The 16249-nt window shown below is 35.5% G+C and overlaps 1 protein-coding gene across 1 annotated transcript in view; it reads left to right on the forward strand.

The window, feature by feature from the left end:
* The window catches only part of Ets65A (DNA-binding protein D-ETS-3), a 158399-nt gene extending 156561 nt beyond the window's left edge, over positions 1-1838 (forward strand). The window contains exon 10 of the mRNA XM_076407008.1: positions 1569-1838. Coding sequence (XP_076263123.1) covers positions 1569-1717 — 149 coding nt within the window. The 3' untranslated portion in view covers positions 1718-1838. The remainder of the gene's footprint in view (positions 1-1568) is intronic.
* The last annotated feature ends 14411 nt before the right edge of the window (positions 1839-16249 follow it).

Consider the following 16249-nt stretch of genomic DNA (forward strand, 5'->3'; position numbering starts at 1 on the left):
CTTTTGGCGTTGAAGTTCCATCAAAAACCACCGTGTATCGCTGGTTTAGTGAATTCAATCGTGGTCATAGTTCGCTCTCTGACGAGCTTCGTGAAGGTCGTCCAAAATCAGCTGTTGTGCCAGAAAACGTCGATGCTGTGTGCGAAATGATTAAGCAAGATCGTCATGTCACCTTTTGTGAGATTGAGGCATCCCTAAGCATTAGTTCCACCAGCATATATACGATTTTACATGAACACTTAGCTGTGCGAAAGTTATGTTCGCGTTTTATCTCAAACAATTTCATAATCGCTCAAAAAAAGCTCGTGTCGATTGGTACAAAGAAATGCTTAAGAAATGCAATCGCGGTGCTTTGAAAGACGTTTATAAAATCGTGACGGGTGACGAATCATGGATATATTCGTATGAGCCCGAAAGTAAGCAGCAGTCGACTGTATGAGTGTTCCAAGATGAACCAAATCCAACAAAAGTTGTTCGCGCACGAAGCACTTCAAAGAAAATTGTGGCTTGTTTCTTCGGGATAACTGGTCATATTGCAACAGCTCCTCTAGAGGGATCGTAGTACAGTAAATTCTGATTGGTACGCAACCATTTGTTTACCAGAAGTCATCGGTGAAATAAGGAAAACAAACAAGAGACGCCGGTCTGTTCTTTTCATCATGACAATGCGAGCTCTCAAACAAGAGCACTCAAAATATCGAATTGATGGGTCACCCGTCGTACAGCGCTGATTTAGCACCCAATGGCTTATTTTTGTTCCCATCCGTGAAGAATAAACTGCATAGTCAACGATTTTCATCGCCCGGAAAATCTATTGTTCAATAATCATGTTTTGAAGATACCTCATTCGGAATGGAATAAAAGCTTTGAAAATTGGTTTAAGCGTATGCAAAAATGTATCGATCATCGTGGCGAGTACTTTGAAAATCAATAAAAATATATTCGCAGCTTAACTATTTGTTTTCTTCCTATTCCCGAAATATAAATAGTGGCCCTCCTATTCAAACATGGTATTGAAATATGGAGATTATTGAAATATGACTGTTGTTTAATCATAAGTAGCCTAAAAATGGTTTGAAATAATTATGTAGGTATTTGGAGTTATTGTAGAACTGTTCCGACCTGGAGTGATATTATATTTACGATGAGAATAGAATCAAAATCCTCGTATTTTCATCGTATAATGTCAATCTCCAATAAATCGCCAATCAATATGAGATTCTCCACAAGTTGGCAACTATGTAGACAAATTATTATTTTCGGATCATATTTTTAACATTACCTGACGGTTAAATCAAATTTAACTATTGTAAAAGTGTTGTGTAACAAAATAAATTCACGCAATAATTCGGGATATCGCGTATATAAATGTAGGTGTTTGTTCAGTACTTTAATAATATAGACCGTTCCCGACCTCGAGTGGCCTTTTCAAGTGCTAGTTACATACAGCCACCAGTCCCTCGACTGTCGCCTTCCGAAAACACTCTAATCTACATACGCTTGCCTCCGGCAAACACTGAACTCGACACCAATACTACGCCCGTCTAAACGTCCCCTTTCATTTTCAGCTTCCATCTTCCCATCGCCCGGATCCTACTGGAACGGTCCCGGAGCCAACCTCTACTCGAACATAGCGGCCAGCACCCACTCGATCGGACATCACGCGGCCCCGCATCTCGGCGCGCCACCCCTGGGCAGTTACACGCACTACGCATGACCGGCTCCGAATTCGGTCACGAATGCCGCCGAGTGGGGCCGAAAGCTCGGCATGTGATCGTATGGTTGCGCCTGGGTCAGGATGGTGGTTCTATTATTATTCGTTCAGTGATGGTTTAAGTGCAAATACTTGTATAGGTATGTCTTCTAGTCATTACCAAAGAGAAACGTTGTTCATGATGATCGTTTCGATTGTTTAAAAACACAATTTTGAAAATTGCACCCTGTGTGTTTTCGTATGTTTACAGATGGAAATTAATTGGTAACTAATTAACCGGCAAATAACTATCAATAACCAATTTGGTTTTACCAAAGATTGATATTAATGTTTTGGAAGCCTGTATTTTGTTTCAGAACATTTCATATAAGTTTTAAATCAACAAACATCTATTAAAGTGTTAGAGAGCAGATTTACAGAGCATTGACCAAAAGCAAGATCATCCCCTATAGCATTACTCAAAGACTGTTAATTATTACCTACAGGGAGGAGTTTAAAACCCATTTCAGTCACGCAATTACTTTTATTATTTCAAACTAACTAATTTTTTAAATTTAAAGAAATTATTTAAGGTAATTATTAACATTTAATTTCGCTCGCTTTTTTGTTATCTTTAAATAAATAACGTTTTCTAAAAATAAATTCAGTTAAATGAAGTGCTTTTACATTATTCTCACTTCACCATGTTTTATATGTTATAATTAAAAACATATGGAACTAGCTATTTGAAAAATGGAAATATTTCTAGAACATAACTCCCAAATCAAGTGTTTAATTATTTAACATATGAAATAAAGAGATCAAATTCTGAAAAAATATTTAAGCGCTATTTAATTTTGAAGACTCGAATATTGCACCTTGTATTCACATTTCTTCTAGAGGGAAGATCTACTTGTAGTAGTCAAAAATAATACTTCACTGAATCATTAGACCATCTTACCTGGAATAAACCTGAAAATGTTCATTAATATCGATTATTTTTTCAGGAAAACATTAGTAAAAGAAAACTAAATATAAAACTTGATTATTTCTTATTTATCAACTTATATAAATTAAAAATACATAAATAACAAATTACTCCATGGAATAAAGACGTAAACAATAATAAAAAACATTGTGATAAAATATACATTACGTCAAGGCAAAATATAAATCAGTTTTATTTGTGCTGGTCTGTAAACAAAGTCCGATAAGGAAATACTGTCACAATTATGAGATGGTCCTTGTGTTGATCAATATGCAATCTGGAATCCTAAGATCATAGATAGGGAACTCACATCCAGTCCGTTCCAGTCAAAAAAAAAAGATGTAGTTATTTGCTGGAAATATCATTGGTAAATTGTTATTGTTAGTGCGTAAATGTGCAATTTTCAAATAAAATTCTAAATTATTTTTTATATTTCAATACATCGCATCATTCATATTGTTTTTAAGAAAGTACATTGTGTTTTTAGTCGAAAACGAAAATTATTTCAGAACGGTTGGGCGCATACTAAGATCGTGCAAGATATGTACATACATTTAGTAAATTTGAAATGTGTAAAGATCACTAACACAATACCCGTTCACTAACGGATCCTGTGATAAACATTTTACGTATTTTAAATATTACTCATTCGACTTCGCGCTTCAGAGGATCGCCTACCTCTAATAGAGGCGATCGTCAGAAACTAGAGTAGTCGAATGGTCGAGACAAGTATCTTTTACGAGACGAACCATATCTCGTAGACGATATTTTGACACTTCTTATGTTCCTTTATTGTTTTATTTCAAATTTTATCTATTATATAAATGTATATTTTTAATGATTTTTTGTAAATAGTCATTTTTTGTCGAGTATATTCTATAACGTAGACGGTGTAATGAATAGGTCTAATTCCAGTTAACAAAACGAGAACACTACTTGAAAAATTGAGAGAGTAAATCTTGGAATATATTTAAAAGATGTAATATATAAAAACGAAAGCATATGTTAATATTAATTTTCATCCTTATGTTTATGTCGACTATAATTTTGCAATAATAATAATGGTCGTCAAAAATGCCCCAAGGCGTCCATTTTCTTCAATTATTCTACACCATCAACACATAGCTGTTCCAGCAATGTCTAGTTATATTTCTCAACCAATACACTGCTTTTGATTTTACAAGACTTCGAATATTCTTCAATATTCTCGGATAATATTAATTTTCTTCTTAATAGCCTTCGATCCTTCAACTTGATCCATATCTCTTCTGCTATCGCAGGAGTTTGTTCTTCAACTGATCACTGATCTTTGTAATTTCCAGAAAACGATCTCATGGAACAACATGTAGAATATGCATTAAATATCGTATTTAAAAGATATCGACTTTACAGATGCCAGATTGTAACTGTGTCTAAGTCTCGGAGCCATACAAATTGACTGGCGAGATAAACGTTCGGGAGAATCGAATTTTTCTTTTCTCCATACTCACATTATTGGAAAAATAAAATGTATAACTTCAGATTTCTTGCCCTGTATTACTAATTCCAAATAATATAACTACTGCTCCTACATTATGTAGAACCTGTTGAGATTTACAATAGCAAACAACTCTGTAAATGATTTGGTCTTTTGTTTATTTATTATCAAGCTATATGGCTCAGCAATGAAAACTATATCATGAAGAAAGCTGGAAGCCTCACTGCACTAATATCAGATCAGTCAAGAAGTTTGTAGCATCATACTGAACGCCATGTCACTTTTTAAATACCTTTCACATTATTATCTCCTTGGGGAACATAGTTTCGGATATCACACAAATTTGACAAATTAATTCAAACGAATGAATTTCGGATCTATATAACGAAACTACTCATTTTACTTCCTCATTAATAAGGAAATATCGCAAAAGTTGTTTAATTAAGCTAAAAGAAGATGAAAGCTCAAAAACAATACCTGTGATATTAGTCCTTTGACATCAAACAATCAATTTTTCTAAAATGTTCGATGAAATAAGTCAACAATCTCAATCCAGTCAGTAACTTCCTTCATTCCTTCTTCAGCTCTACAATTATTTTTTATAGTTGATTTTTACGACTCTTATATAGGTATAACTTTTAACATGCTTGACTTTTGACACTAAAAATTGTTTTGTGTGTAACAAATTGTACAAAATTCAATGAAAATGAGACTTGAAGTTAATATAAACTAAATTTTATAATAAACATATTCACATCACGCACAACCTGCTAAGATAGATATATAGAAGAAAATCAAAAGAAGCTAATAAAAAAGCGGATAATTGTAACAACTATTGACATATGACATCGAACAACATGAGTTTTAAAATGGTTTATTTTTGTATTGTATAATCTATTGCAAATATGCAAGAAAACTTATTAAAATTGCGCCAAAATATGTGTGGATAAATTTTTTCGTTATTACAAATTATAGAGATTATTTAAAAATTGAAAAGTGCTGATACAATTTCACCAGTTTGTTTAAAGATTTTCTTTGTACAACTATTATCCATTCCTATACGTTCGCTTGATCAGCCATTTAATTGGTTTTTATAGTTGATTCATATATTTAGTCAGTCAGTTAGTCAGTTAAAGTCAGAAATATACTTTTAAAACTATACCACATACTTTTACATATACGGTTACATATACCACATCATATGTACATACCTGTGTACTGTATTCCACATAAATAAATAAAATTCAGACAATCTGGCAACATTGTGAGTTAAAATATAAATTTTTCAAACATCTTAATCTCATTGAATTTCCATCAATTTTGTCATTCTTAACATATTTTAGTGAGGAACATACAGTTTTAATTATTTTAACGATTGCATACATCACATTCTATGTACTTTTCCCCATACATAAATACAATTCATACAATATGGCAACAGTGCCGGGAGAAATATAGATTTGTTGATATTTTTAAGTCTAAAGTACACCTTCTAAACGTGTTATAAACTTAACAAGCGCACATAGCTAATTTCCCAGGTAGTGTTCTCTCATTGTTAGAAAATAAAGACTTTAGGCGTCGGTGTTGGACCCGATCAATGCATTCCATGTATACACCAGTATTAATGAATTTTTTTGATTTTTTCCGAGACGTTGGATGATCGAATCAGGAAAATATCAATAGCGAATAACGTAGTCGGAACGACCTAGTCACACTAACGCTAAAAACTCAATGTTAGTCATGTAGAATAGTTGTGGTTAAAACAAAAAAGAAGAAAAATAATAATGATATAATTAAGTATAGGCGTAAGGCTATAAATGTTATGGTATTTATTATACAAAAAAATATAGTATAAACCCCAAAAATGGTCTTTCATTATTTCCCCATTCCATACTCAGAGCTGGTCAAAATATATGATTTGCTTTAATTACAATACAAATTAAAAAATAGTATCTAGTCGTGTATCTAGTATTGTAAATTCACAAACAACCTTTTGTTGAAGCATGAATAAAACCTGCTATAGAAAACAATATTTCTACAGGTCCTGTTTTTATTATGTATCACTATGTATCAGTGTCTCTATATGTAAAAACAATAAAATAATTATCTTCTTGACTAGTACTGCTACTTCTACTTCCAATTATTTCATGTTTTTCGTAATTTGTTTATATATTCGTTATATAAGTTATATTCGACCCTTTTTAATCTTCTCGTAAACTAACAAGAAGTTGAGATTTACTAACTACAAAACATATCAGCATCAGATATTTAAAATACAAATACAAAACATGTATTTTTTATTATACTACTCAACCGTATCCATACTTTTTTTATCCAGAACATTTTTAGATGTTTCTCTAGTTCAAGTTTGGTGTGAGGGTTTAAAGCATAAGATTAAAATGCTTCTCCCTAGCCCTTATTGAAAAATTTTAGCATTTTATTTATTTTTATTAATTATATCTCACATTCTATATACTGAGTACAATCTTAATTAACAAATTAATGTACTACTACTGTTCTTCCAGTCGTAAACAAATCGATGCTGGCGTACCTCAAGGTTCCCCGCTGGCCCCAGCCTTATTTAACCTCTTTATTTCAGATCTGCCGAGAAAAGAGCACATTGACGTCGCGTTTTACGCTGACGACACTGCTTTCTTCACGGCCGCTAGGTTCGAAGTTACAATTCATGAACGTTTACAGAAGTAGCTCGATCATGCGGTCAAGTGGTTCAAATTCTGGAGGTTGCAAATCAACCCCCTGAAAACCCAGGCCATCATTTTCCATAAGAAGCGTTTCGCACCGCGCGTCTCGCAACTTAAGATCGACACCGCAATAATTCCATGGCTGGATAACGTCACGTACCTAGGTCTTCACTTCGACCGGCGGTTCGGTTGGCATACCCAAATCCAGAAAGCAATCCAAAAAGGTTCGGGGATAGCAAACCTGCTATCTTCTCCAATCTGCCCTTCTAGCAGACTTCCCATCTCCATCAAATGCTTATTTTACAAGATGTTAATTCGGTCCGTACTCCTCTACGGATCTAATGTCTACTTCAAGTTTGTTACACCCAACCAGGTCAAACGGCTTCAAGTTTTCCAAAATAAGCTCCTCAGGAGAATATTAAACGCTCCATGGTTTGTCATAAATAATCAAATCCAAAGGGAAACTGACACTCCAGAAATCAAGCACTTCATATCTCAATCATTCCACAAACAACAACTCAGCTGAAGTTCTTCTGAAAACGCGCTAGTTCGCGAGCTGGTCGACATGCTGGGAGCTTAGCACCGCGTCACCGCCAAGCTCCCCCCCTTTTTCAGGCTGAAACGACCTCATCCGTCGCTACAGTCATAACTTTTGCCCCCATACAACAGTACCCAGTTGTGTGTTAACTCAGGTTCGCGAATCAATAGAATCGCCGGGCCCTCGTGCCCAATAACGGCTGCCCGATCAGCGGGTGCCATATCCCCAAATTTAATGCAGTAGTTTCGGTTTAGTGTATTGGTAAGCCCAGAGGCAGTCCCACATAACCCGGTCCAACTTGTCACTCCAGGGCAAGTCCCTGCGACCAGGTATGCGTCATGCATTCCACCACCTGGTTTTTAGGCCAGAACAAAAAAAAACTACTACTGTTCTGTTGTACTTGCATTAATATGCAAGCAAGGCATGTAAAGGATTAATACATCAGTATGTATTTCCTAAATTAGAGTAAAACTAATCTACTTAAGCTAAATCTAAAAATGCACATACACTAAATTAGTTCGTATGGTTTGGTTCACCTCAACCTTCTGATTTTTGCGTGTTGTCCAGTAGCTGTATTGTTTCCACGTTGCTCTGATTTAGCAACTTTGTTTTATGTTTTAGGGCGAAATCTTGGACCACTTCGTCTTCACACCTTCGTTTACACCATGACCTTGTCTTCCACAAGTCATGGTGTAGCTCTTCGTTGGTTAGGTAGCGATGAGCATTGGTAATTAATTGTAGAATTTTGTTTTGGGTCCATTGGATTTCTAGTTGGATTGGTATTTTAGTGAAATCTCATATTTACACCCCATAGGTCCAAATAGGCTTTATGATTGACTGATAAACCAGTCTCATTTTTCTGATTTTAGATCAAGTTGAAAGTATCTTCCGACTAACCAGTGCAGTTGCTTGACTTTGAGTCTTTACTTTTATATCACATGATGTTTCCAGTTTAACCTACCATCAAGATATATCTCGGGGTATTCAGATGATTCTGCTTGAGGAATTGAACATCCGTTAAGTGATATAATTAAGTTTTTGTCAATTCGCCGCAACGCAAAATTAACATGGACAGATTTGGAGCTATTAATTAGCATCATATATAACTGACCGACACTTCAGAGTCAAACACGAAGGTTTTTTCTATGACTTGAGGAAAATACAAGCAGGTATGCCACATAAAAATCTATTAGGATCAGTTCTATATCTGCTGTACACTCGGGACTTGCTTAAATTCGTAGAGATAACGACACTGAATTAAGACAGAAATACAAGGCTTTCAAAACAAGACACTGCGAGGTATTCCTAATACTCCATGGTACTTTTGTAACGGCGTTTTTCATAAGGATATAACGTATAAACTATCGATAAAGTTATCAAGGACTATGCCCAAGGACATGGACAAAAACTCCATCAGCACATCAATGTTGAGATGCTCCAACTCCTAGATAATGATTGCTTGGCCAGATAATTAAAGAGAATAAAACCATTTGAACTAATTCAGTGAACAGCATTAACACAACGACAAAATTAAAAAAATCTTAGAATAACTACTTTGACAATTAGAATAAAAACAAATAGCTAACTACCTTGTTAGACTTAACTCACTAAATTGCTAAAATAAATAAATTTTAAAAAGTGTGAACCTTTCCTAGACTTCCGTAAATATTAAAATATCAAAATCAGCCAAACCGGTCCAGTCGGTCTCAAATTTTAGCAGGACCAACTAATAACTAACTAAATTCACTATTAAAACAACATTTTAGCGTAACAGTAATGGAAATATTTTATAGGGCGGGTAAAGTTAAACCTATTTTTACAGTGATCGGAGATTATACTACAGTGAACAGGCCGAGAATACGAGCAAGTAAATTGAAAAAAGGGAAGAAACGATGCGACACAATGCAAAATTACCAAAAAACCACCCCCCTCATATTCGGGGCAAACACACAAATACATAACATCAGCGAAAATAGCTGTCGAACGGCAGCGATTTCAGCTTTTCGAGAGCGGCGGCAGCGACGGGCGGCAGTGAAATCGTGCGTGAAACATATGCCTGTCAAATAGCACGTGCCGCATAATGACGTAATAATGTATTGATACAGAACGTCGCCCCTGAATAAGAAGCGAATTTCAGAAGGCCGACGGGGAAGGTAGGGGTAGCGTGTCTTGGCGAACGCGAGGATGAAGGAGAGAGACAGGCAGAGAGGGAGACAAAAAAGTGGCTGCCGACGCATCCATAAATCATATGTTTAACGATGGCGAGAAGGATGAGCACAAAGGACCATAATTTGGGGGAATCGACTTTATGGATTTGGGGATCCATTAGGTGAAGAATGAGTTTAATAGCTTAAAAAATGCCAAATTATACTAACAACTAGTATTAGGCGAATGGTTAAGGAATAACAAGGAAAGAGAAGTTAGTTATAATAGGCATAAATATTTCAATGACTTTTCAACTAACTTTCACTCCTACAGATGCACTCATTAAGTTGTTCGTTCAACACTATCAAGTAGCTATCAAGTAAATCTATAGTCTATCCACAGTTATTTTGTACATACGTCATCTAAATTTGTAATGCCAAACCTTGTCGTCCAAAACGTTGCCGTATCAACTCTGAGTTTTAGTTCAGTTTGGCTTTAACATAGAACAAAATTCTAATCTAAATAAAATAATTAAACAAAAATCCTGTTATCAAATAATTTATTTTAACAATTGGACTTAAAACTACAATTAAGTACACGGTTTGCAGGTTGGGGTTGTGTTTGATTATATTTACATCGAAGTCTTCCACACCACCTATGTCTTAGATCCCTAGGCGAGTTTGTAGTTGTATCCGCTGGAGGTGTAATCCACCTAATTAACATTGGTATATCCAAGTAATATGTTTTACGTTCATCACTGTATTTCTCCTTAGCTTGTTCTGTTAATACATGTATACACCTTCTTGGATAAAAAACCAGATTTAACCACTGCATTCTCCTTAATGCATTTCCCATATCTGCAAAACGGTTATTATTCTTTCTCTACAGACACATTTTAACCGAATACTTATGTATATCTGTATAGATAAATCATTTACACTCTACAATGAGATTTCCTACAGTTATCATATATATTAATTACATACTCACCTTTCCTTGTCTCCATTTTCATCACCCTGTCTTATAAATTGGCAGCGTTGAATCGTATCATGCTCAGAAATTCATTCAAGTGAATACATTTAATTTCCAATCTATTAAAATGTTTATTTGTTCATCATTTATCAATTTCTTCTGCAATGTGTCTTATCGAGTTCATCCAAACCGAGGGTGTTATTAATTTAACTATTCCTGTTTTCAGATTAAAGTACAATATATCTGCAATTAATTATTAATAAATGTTATAACTAATAAAACCTAATCAATTGTTATTCCAACGTTTATCTTTTTCCCTCAACTTTTCTTGTCATAAAATATTTTTATTATCACCTTGCCATTAATAACCGTTGGGTATATTGGTCCCATTCTGAAATCCGTCTCTCATCTAAATACATAAATTGAAATAATAAGTATCCATTCATTTTATTATATGCTTTTAAAAATTGTATTATTTTAGAGGCAATATCCGGAAGTTCATTTAACCTCTTTGATACTTTTCAGGCAGTTTCTTTTGAAATAACTGTATTAAATTATGTTTGTATTGACAAACTACTCACTGTTTTTATTCATTTCATAAATTTAATCTCTAATAGAGCTAACATCAAGCTGATTTTGATTTGTCACCAGCTTTGTATGAGGATGGTTTTTTTTGTCGATGAATTCAAGATCATATTTTTCATTCTTTGAGATAACACATTTACCGTGTCTATACCAATATTCAGTGCAGCTGCAACACGCTAAAATGTGTTTTCAATAAAAGTCGCAGCAAATTAATATTTAACAGAAAAATACTTACCTCTCAAGCGAATATTACTGGCAAGAGCGAGCCTCCATTATCTCGTTCCTGTTCAAAGTAACTGATTAATAGGTCAATTGAAAAGTCCCCGGTCTAGCATTAAAACACACTTTTTGGCAAAATTAGTTTTTTATTCAACATAATTGCCTTCAAAGGTGATACACTGATGATAGCGACCCTTCAACTTTTCCGATTGGTCCTTTGCTCAGTTAAGCTCAGTTTCGTCGATCACCTCTTCATTCAACAAAAATTTCTTCCCAGCGAGCATTCTTTTCACATCTGCGAACAGGAAATAGTCGCTGGGAGCGAAATCTGGAGAATAAAGTGGATGAGGAAGCAATTCGAAGTTCAATTCACGGATTTTTGACTCGGTGCATTGTTTTGGTGAAGCAGCACTTTCTTTTTCTGCAAATGCGGCTGTTTTCGGAGATTTCGTCCTTCAAACGGTCCAATAACGCTATGTAATAGTTGCTGTTGATGGTCATCCATGATGTTTCATCCATTGTCACATATAGATGCAAAAACTCAGGTTTATTACACTTGATCATCTTCAAACACTGCTCCGAATCATCAACTCATTGTTTTTGGTTAAAAATGAGCTGCCGCGGCTTCCACTTTGCACAGAGCTTTCTCATACCCAAGTATTCGTGAATGATATGAAGTACACGTTCAATTGTTATCTTTAGAGTGTCTGTTATTTCATACGGTTTCAATTTACGGTCATTTAAAATCATTTTGCGGATTTTTTAAGTGTTTTCGTCGATAACAACCTCTTTTGGGCGTCCATTACGTTCATCGTTTTCGGAGCTCATTTCACCACGTCCAAAACTTGGCATACCAATCCTCGATGGTTGATTTTCCTGGGGCAGTGTCCGGAAACTCGGCATCAAGCCAAGTTTTTGCTTCAACTGTATGTTTTCCCTTCAAAAAGCAATATTTTATCAACATGAGAAATTCCTTTTTATCCATTTTTTTTTCACAAATGTTCTGTGTGGTTTTGGAATTTTCAATCAGACTGATAATAAGCAGCGATATGATATTTATCAAAACAAGCAAAGCATTAAAATAACATTTACCGGTTTATAACCTCTTATCACTATTGTTTTGAAGAATTTTTCATACATAACCAAACTAGAACAAAATGAGAAGGAAAATATTGTCTGCTTCTAAAACAAATTTACAAAATATATTTAGACTACATATTTGGTATTTATTAGGTACTAAATGACTCGATGATCTTCATATTACCCTTTATTTCAGATATGCCGAGAAAAGAGCATATTGACGTCGCCTTTTACGCTGACGACACTGCTTTCTTCACGGCCGCCATGTTCGAAGCTACAATTCATGAACGTTTACAGAAGCAGCTCGATCATGCGGTCAAGTGGTTCAAATTCTGGAGGTTGCAAATCAACCCCCTGAAAACACAGGCCATCATTTTCCACAAGAAGCGTTACGCACTGCGCGTCTCGCAACTTAAGATCGACACCGCAATAATTCCATGGCTGGATAACGTTATGTACCTAGGTCTTCACTTCGACCGGCGGTTCGGTTGGCATTCCCAAATCCAGAAAGCAATCCAAAAAGTTTCGGGGATAGCAAACCTGCTATCTTCTCTGATCTGCCCTTCTAGCAGACTTCCCATCTCCATGAAATGCTTATTTTACAAGATGTTAATTCGGTACGTACTCCTCTGCGGATCTAATGTCTACTTCAAGTTTGTTACACCCAACCAGGTCAAACGGCTTCAAGTTATCCAAAATAAGCTCCTCAGGAGAATATTAAACGCTCCATGGTTTGTCAGAAATAATCAAATTCATAGGGAAACTGACACTCCAGAAATCAAGCACTTCATATCTCAATCATTCCACAAACAACAACTCAGCTCAAGTTCTTCTGAAAACGCGCTTGTTCGCGAGCTGGTCGACATGCTGGGAGCTTAGCACCGCATCACCGCTAAGCTCTCCCCCTTTCCCAGGCTGAAACGACCTCATCCGTCGCTACAGTCATAACTTTTGCCCCCATACAACAGTACCCAGTTGTGTGTTAACTCAGGTTCGCGAATCAATAGAATCGCCGGGTCCTCGTGCCCAATAACGGCTGCCCGATCAGCGGGTGCCATATCCCCAAATTTAATGCAGTAGCAGTAGTGATCCACAGGGGTCAACTGTGAGGCGGTTTCGGTTTAGTGTATTGGTAAGCCCAGAGGCAGTCCCACATAACCCTGTCCAACTTGTCACTCCAGGGCAAGTCTCCGCGACCAGGTATGCGTCATGCATTCCACCACCTGGTTTTTAGGCCAGAACAAAAAAAAATCTTCATATTACCACATACAGTAACCACTTCGTCGATTGTCAACGGAAGGTGTTTTGACGGGTCTGATGACGATATTATTACTCTCAGATAGCATCCGATCCATTGCTATTTTAAATATTTTGATTAAATCCTTGTTCGTTCTGATAAAGAAACTTTTACAATTCTTGAATAGTTCATTTTACTTTTGGATAAATTAATAACACCATTTGTGGCTTTGGAACAAGAGAGAAATTTTATTTACATCGCTGGTTCTTTATAGCATTTTGAACAGCTTTTAACCAAACTACAACGTCCTCTACATGTAGTTCTTCTTCTATTCGATATACTAGAAATTTGTTGTTGTTAAATGCATGTATCATATATTTAACATATTGCACTTTCAAGATATTAGACCGTAAAAATGTTTTTGAAACCATTCAAATTTGTATTAGAAATTAATTTTAAAAAATAGCAGATATCTTAAACAAACAAGTACTAGAAACCCAGTTACTACCGCAGATCAATAAACGGTTCCCTGGCAATAACAACTACATTTTTGTGCATCATTCGGCATCGTATCATAAAGCCAGAAGTTTACTGCATATTTGCAAAAAAATCCCCGTTTTTTCTTGGCTAGGGAATTCACCAGACTTGAATCCCATTGAAAACATGTGAGAACTCACCAAACGGGCGATTGCAAAAGAAGTGATTACCACCAAGCAGCAGCAATTAATTGAAACTCTCATCAGATAATGACATCACAACTCCAAATTCGAGAAAGGCACGAAAACATGAATTGAGACACATAGACGCTCTTATCGGCAAAGGGTGGCATCACTAAGTATTAAAATTAATTCTGCCGACTTGGTTGGCCCAGTATTAAAGACGACAGGAGGTCTTCCTACTGTTGCAATAGTCACGGGTTCGAATCCTGCTGGGACATGGTCGTAAATTTATGTTTGTGATTGTTTAACATTTATGGTTCTCGTTAGACAAGAGTACATGGGAATGTCCACGTTAAACTGTAGACCCAGATAAACCCTCATTTGTAAAAGGAGACTTTAAAATGTACAAAAAAAATTATTCTATTTTTTCAACAATATCAAAATTTAAATACTAATAATAAACAAAATAATATTAAATTTTAATAATACTGAAACGAAAATTATAAAATTGTTTTGTTTACGTATTTGTAGTTTTTGTGATCTCAATAGATTGCAGATCTAGATAAAAAAAAGTATGAGACCCCCAACTAATCATCTGTTTTAGAAATCCTGAATATTCCCCAGACCTTGCTCCATCTGATTACTACTTGTTCCAACATATGAGCCACGACCTGCCTAAACAGTTCTTCAATTTTTATGATGTTAACAAAAAATCGATAGATTCGTGCATAACCTCAAAACATGTATGATTCTCTCAAAATGGAATCCATAAATCGCTTGAGAGGGAGAAAGTAGTAGCTATCGGTTTATTCAAAATATAGCTTCAAATTAAAAAAATCTTTTAAAACTAATTTATATGCCAATAGTCCTTTTTAAACATTATACATTCCCACTAAAGAAAACAATAGAAATAAAGAAGAACAATATGAGAAGACGTTAGAACAATATGACTCAGAAATTAATAATGTTTTACGGTAGCTTATATAACTACGAAAATTAATGCACAAGCTAGTGAATTAAAGAAAACCCACTCTCCATAGATGAGTGGCTTACCGTTCGGGAACTGCGAAGTGTGTCCGCGAAAATTAGCATCCGACCAGTTCCGTCCATTGTTGCCAAGTCGATGACGGGGGCGGCCCCCCATTGGTTTCCAAGGGGGAATCGATTGCGGCGACGCCCAATTAGGGCACAGGATGTTCCCCATTTGCCGGAAATGCACAGTTCGTCACCTGAACTGGCAAGATAATCCACTACCGGCGACTGCTCGCCCGTTCGATATAGACAAAATGAAAACTTCACTTAAAATCTTCATCGTTAAATAGCGATAAAAGGACTCACAATATAAATAAACAGCATAAATATATATAAAGTTACATACGAACCCACATAAATTTTAAGTTGTAAAAGAGTCTTAAACGAAAAAAAATTCATAATTTACGGAAGATTTCTCCAATGGAAGTTGTCACGGAAATTAACAACAACCTCAATCCTAAAAAGGCTCCTGGAATATTTCACCAGGGTTATTAAAAATGCTGCTACGAAAAGCATTAATCATGTTAACATATATATTCAATGCTTGTTTGAGACTGAACCATGTTCCGTAATGTCTTAATGTTGCTCGAATAATTATGCTTAAAAGACCCATTTCGCTGCTGTCTGCTGTTAAAACGTATTAAATTATTTATAGAGATACCAGATCTCCAATTTGGATTTCGAAATCCCCACTCGATAACCGACCAAGTACACAAAATGACAGAGGTTATTGAAAAGGCATTCGAAGAAAAGAAATATTTGCCTGCGATATTGCTGAGCATCTCGTAAACTTTTGACCGGGTAGGACATATGTGATTAATCTACAAAATGAGCAAATTGCTAAAGCGGTATTACAGTCGACAGCTGGAATAAATTATTTTCAAATGAAAATTCTTCTCGGGTATTCTCAACACTTAAACCT

Source organism: Rhynchophorus ferrugineus, unplaced genomic scaffold (assembly GCF_030347505.1).
Source record: "Rhynchophorus ferrugineus isolate W39M unplaced genomic scaffold, kcgeb_rfMv2 rfM6, whole genome shotgun sequence".
NCBI lineage: Eukaryota > Metazoa > Arthropoda > Insecta > Coleoptera > Curculionidae > Rhynchophorus > Rhynchophorus ferrugineus.